Source organism: Pinus tabuliformis, chromosome 2_1, assembly GCF_031772625.1.
Source record: "Pinus tabuliformis cultivar Carrire ecotype Pingquan chromosome 2_1, CPIR1, whole genome shotgun sequence".
NCBI lineage: Eukaryota > Viridiplantae > Streptophyta > Pinopsida > Pinales > Pinaceae > Pinus > Pinus tabuliformis.
This window is the reverse complement of record NC_142299.1, coordinates 226448343-226453384: the sequence shown is the minus strand read 5'-3', so window position 1 is coordinate 226453384 and position 5042 is coordinate 226448343. Positions and strand designations below refer to the sequence as shown.

Sequence of the window (5042 nt, the reverse complement as noted above, 5' to 3'; positions counted from 1 at the left end):
AATATCTCGTTTTAACCATTAAATTTACTCTCTATATAAAATTGTTGACCATATTTGTTTGTTACTCCAAATTACCAATATTTCTATTTAATATGTAGAAATGTGAATTGTTGAAATGATGACCATTGTTCTATGTCAAGAATAAGAAAGGCATATATGTTTAGGTTTGATAATTAGAGCAATACAAAGTTATATATCCGTTCAAAGTATTGGGAATGTAATTTTGAATTTGAAAAATGATTAGTGTATTTTCTTTTGATTATAGAATTTATTAATTGAGAATAGTTGAAGTAATAAATAAAACTTCAAAAATTAATGGTATAAATTAATAAGAAATAATAAATTGAGAATGGTTGAATTAATTACGCTGTAAGGCGTTCCCTCTGAGAAAGACATCCCTAAAATGTGACTTTTGTGATCCTGAGCCATTGATTCTGTGTGTTAGATGATTGGGGTGTTTTCTGTCCATTCGTTTAATCTGTTTTTTCATAGAAAAATGGTTTTTTTCCCATGGTAATGGGCCATGAAAAGCCGGGCCTGCCCTGCTGGCGATGAGACTCTTCTGCTGGCGATGAGACTCTTCGCAGAGACTGCCTGCTGGCGATGAGACTCTTCTGCTGGCGATGAGACTCTTCGCAGAGACTGCCTGCTGGCGATGAGACTCTTCTGCTGGCGATGAGACTCTTCGCAGAGACTCTTCATATCTTTCTTCCCTGCATGCGTAGCCTTGTACTGTTATATCAATAGTTGTACTCGTTTACCCTACACGCTGCCAATCAACTTCACGGCACTACAGCCTCATCCCGCCAGGATATGATTCAGGCCGCGCAGGAGGTTTCCTTGTTACGAGTCTCTGTAATCTGTTACTATTTCATTCATGTTTTGCCTTTGTCTATCAAACAGAAGAAATGCTAGTCCAGTCATTAGTAGACATCCCTTCTTCTTTGGCCCTAAACACAAGATATGTTTATCTTTATCCTTATTGCAATACACATCCCAGGAGGGCTAAGAGGAAACAGTAATACAAGCAACATTTTCAATCTGTTCATGTTTCTCCAGGTACGGAAGGCCATCGTTATCCACCAAAAGAGTCTCACAAGAGCACACTAGTAAAGTCAAGTTCCGGGTGCAGAAATGTAACAAAGAAAATGGAAACTAAAAGAAAAAGCTCACACAAATCGTATGGTGGGTGTATCCCAGCCATTTTGCAAGCTTTGGATTCTACAGAGAACATTGACGAAGCGCTTGAACCTTGGGAAGCAAACCTCAGTGCAAAAGAGCGAAGCATTATCCTAAAGGAGCAGTGGGACTGGGAAAGAGCAGTTCAGATTTTTAAGTGGTTTTAGAAGAAAGAGTGCTATGAAGTTAATGTTATTCACTATAATATCCTGCTTAGAATTCTAGGAAGAGCATAGAAATGGGATCAACTGAAAAAGTTTTGGGAAGAAATGGTTAAAGACAAGGTCTTGCCTACTGCCACTACCTTTGGTACTCTTATAGATGTGTATGGGAAAGCTGGTCTCAAAGAAGAGGTTCTTCTTTGGTTGGATCGCATGATATCACAAGGTCTCTGGCCAGATGAGGTCATCGTGAACACGGTAGTCCATATTTTGAAGAAGGCAAGGGAATCTGAGAAAGCTGAACAGTTCTTCAGGGACTGGTCTTCTGGGAAAATCTTTCTAGGAAATACTACAAATGTTTGTTCATCTAAATCAGAGCCTGATCGACAGCGACAGAAGGATTTCTTCTATATTAGTCGTCATTGTGAAGTAAAAAATCATTTTGAGGACCCAGTGGGTAAAAGGGACTGCTCTCCAAATAATTTTCTTGAAGGAGTGCTCATTAAAGGGTTATTAGATGATAAGTGCATGGATCCTTGAAGAGAGAATGATCAAGTTCAGAGGCTAGGTAGTTCTTACATGTATAATACATTAATTGATACATATGGGAAGGTAGGCTGCCTAAAAGAAGCTTCCAAGTTATTTTCTGAGATGTTAAAAGAAGGAATAAGCCCAAATGTTGTAACATTCAATATGATGATTCACATCTGTGGATCTTATGCATATCTTGACGAAGCAGATGCCCTTATGGTGAAAATGGAAGAGCTTCATTGCTTGCCTGACACAAGGACGTATAACACTCTTATAGCATTGCATGCTCAAAATGACAATATTGATAAAGCATTTTGTTACTTCACAAAGATGAAGGAAGCAGGGCTCGTTCCTGATACTGTGGGTTGTCGAACTATTTTATATGCATTTTGTATTAGACACATGGTCAGTGAAGTAGAAGCTATTGTCAGGGAGATGGATGGATTGGGCGTTCATGTGGATGAGTACTCCGAATCAACTGTTATTAGGATGTATATAGATCTGGGGATGCTTGAGAAAGCATGGGCATGGTTTGAAAGGTTCCATCTTGCTGGAGGAGTGAGCTGTGAATGCTATGCTGCCAATATTGATGCATATGGGGAACAGGGTTATTGGTTAGAAGCTGAAAAGGTGTTTAAGTGCAGTCAAGAAAGAGGCGAGGGTCAAACTGTATTAGAATTTAATGTCATGATCAAGGCCTATGGGATTGCAAAAGTCCATGACAAGTTCTGAAGTTGTTTGAAAGAATGGAAGTTCAAGGGGTTTTGCTTGACAGATGTACATATGCTTCTGTCATTCAGACATTTGCAAGTTCAGGACTTCTAGATGAATCAAAACACTTTATTACCAAAAAGCAGGAAGCAGGGTTTGTGCCTAACTGTTCATCATTTTGTGCTGTTATTGCCACCTATGGAAGATTGGGTCGAGCTGCAGAGGCAGAGAAGATGTTTGAAAAGATGGTTAACGCAGGTGTGAAGCCAGATGTTTTTGTTTATGGTGCCTTGATAAATGCATTTGCTGAAGCTGGATGTGTGGAAGAAGCTGTACGTTACTTTCAAATAATGCAAAATGCTGGTTTTGCAAGGAACTCTGTGGTGTATAGTTCTTTGATTAAGGTTTATAGTAAACGTGGTTTTTTGAAGGAAGCACAAGAAACGTACAAACGCATACAGAAATTGGGTGTTGAGCCAGATGCCTTTTTATCAGGCTGTATGCTTGACCTTTATGCTCGCACTGATATGGTGACTGAAGCACAAGAAGTATTCAAAGTCTTGAAGGAAAAGCAGCAGGCAAATGAATTTTCTTTTTCCATGATGTTGTCCTTATACAAAAAGAATGGAAGGCTTAATGAAGCCACTGAAATTGCAAAGGAAATGTTAGAATCTGGATTTCTTACTAATGTTCTTTCTTTTAATAGTGTCATTAGCCTGTTCATTGCAGATGGAAGATTGAGAGAGGCTGCTGAAGTTTTTCATCAAATGTTAAAACTAAAGGCTTCACCCAATGAGAATACATACAAAACACTTGGAATTCTTCTGAAGAGAGGAGTCATTCCAAGGGATGCAGTAGAGCAGTTCGACGTTGCACGTAAAAGTGGGCTTCCACATGGTATTCAGGCCTTGAGAATGACAATCTTTTCTGCAGTGGGGATGCATGCTGAAGCTTTGGAAGCTTGTGATGAACTGAGAGCTTCTGGGTTGGATTTTGATGTGTCTTCTTACAATGCTGTTATATATGCACTTGGTAGTGCTGGGAGGATTAATGAAGCTTACAACATGTTCATGGTCATGCAAGCCAAAGGTCTTGAACCAGATACAATTACTTATGCAAGTATGACAATTAGCTATGGGAAGCTAGGGTTGGTAGACGGTGTTAGGAGAATGTTTTACAAAATGAAACAGAAGGGTTTTCAGCCAAATGAATTCACATTCAAGGAAGTTATAGATGCCTATAAAAGTGCTGGGAAGTTTGCTTTAGCCAGATTTGTTACCCAGGAGAGGGAGTTCATTCATCAGTTGCAAGATCATGGTCACATTATATAAGATTATGTAGATCTGGTTTCGAGCTCCATTTCATATGTAAAGCTTTAAAAGGAAGCTGGCATATCCTGTATTCATGCTGTTGTGTCTTTTAACATTTTGTAAAATTGTAACAGGTTATTTTTTTTTGGGAAATTTAAATCTATGCTCCTTGTATAGAGAAATTGTGGATAAAAGGGTACTAGTAGTTCTTTTAGTGTATAACAAAAATGCAAATAAAAAGACATTGGTCATTCCCTCCTCCAATATAAATTAAGGCTTTGAAAACAGAGGAACATTTACACATCTTATCTTGATATAGATAGTGTTCCAGTATTAAATATTTGCTAACTAATCTGGTTGCAGGTTGCAGAGATTAAGGATCAAGATATAGTGTGTCATGTCAAAAACAGTGCAACTCTTGTTGGTCCATTGTTTAGAATGCATGCCACTCAAGTTCATATTGATATGGATAATTTAGGCCTTATGATTTGTAAGTCAAAGTTATTTTCACATAAAGAAATCGTTGTTGATATGGCACTGGTTGTCTTCCTTCCCTTTTGTTCTAATGTCTTCTCTCTCAATTTAACAATCTTCCTTGATTGAAAGAGTTGTGGGTACATATGATCCCTGACGATCATTCAGTTCAATATTTGATGGCCTTGAAGCTCCTAAACCCAATTTCATGTTGTTCTTGCCTATACAATAAAAATGGTCCCATACCAGTCACTATTTCTTTGATAACGGCAGTGTAAACACAAGAAGTAGCATAGAGAAAATGTCTTAAATTCAAGATATTAAAAGGAATGAATGCAAGGTTTTAGAGACAATTCAGATCGATCCAAAGAAAGATGCAGGAAAATGTAATATTTTCAAAAGAAAATGGATCATGGCCCAAAAGGGCCTCTATACAGAGGCAAGACCCATCATATATTCAATGGATAGCTGCTCTGACATGGAATACTTGTAACAGAGATGGAAACCAAATGGTTGCATCCTGCCTTGTTTCAATTTTAACATCATTCTTAGAATTCATAATAATTTGTGCACAATTCTGCAGCACAACAATTATTCGATAGAATGCCTGAAAGAGATGTGGTGTCATGGACTAATCTTGTAAAGGGATATGGTCAGACTGAGTTGGAAAAGGTTA

At 38.1% G+C, this 5042-nt stretch overlaps 1 protein-coding gene across 1 annotated transcript; it reads left to right on the top strand.

The window, feature by feature from the left end:
* Positions 1 to 2033: 2033 nt before the first annotated feature.
* Positions 2034 to 2603, top strand: LOC149199552 (pentatricopeptide repeat-containing protein At3g23020-like). The gene has a single exon (XM_089400610.1). The coding sequence runs from the start codon at positions 2034 to 2036 to the stop codon at positions 2601 to 2603; it is 570 nt and encodes a 189-aa protein (XP_089256736.1).
* Positions 2604 to 5042: the final 2439 nt, after the last annotated feature.

What these genes read in the sequence shown, in the direction of transcription:
- LOC149199552 (XM_089400610.1), top strand. Translation starts at nt 2,034, where the DNA reads ATGATGATTCACATCTGTGGATCTTATGCATATCTTGACGAAGCAGAT.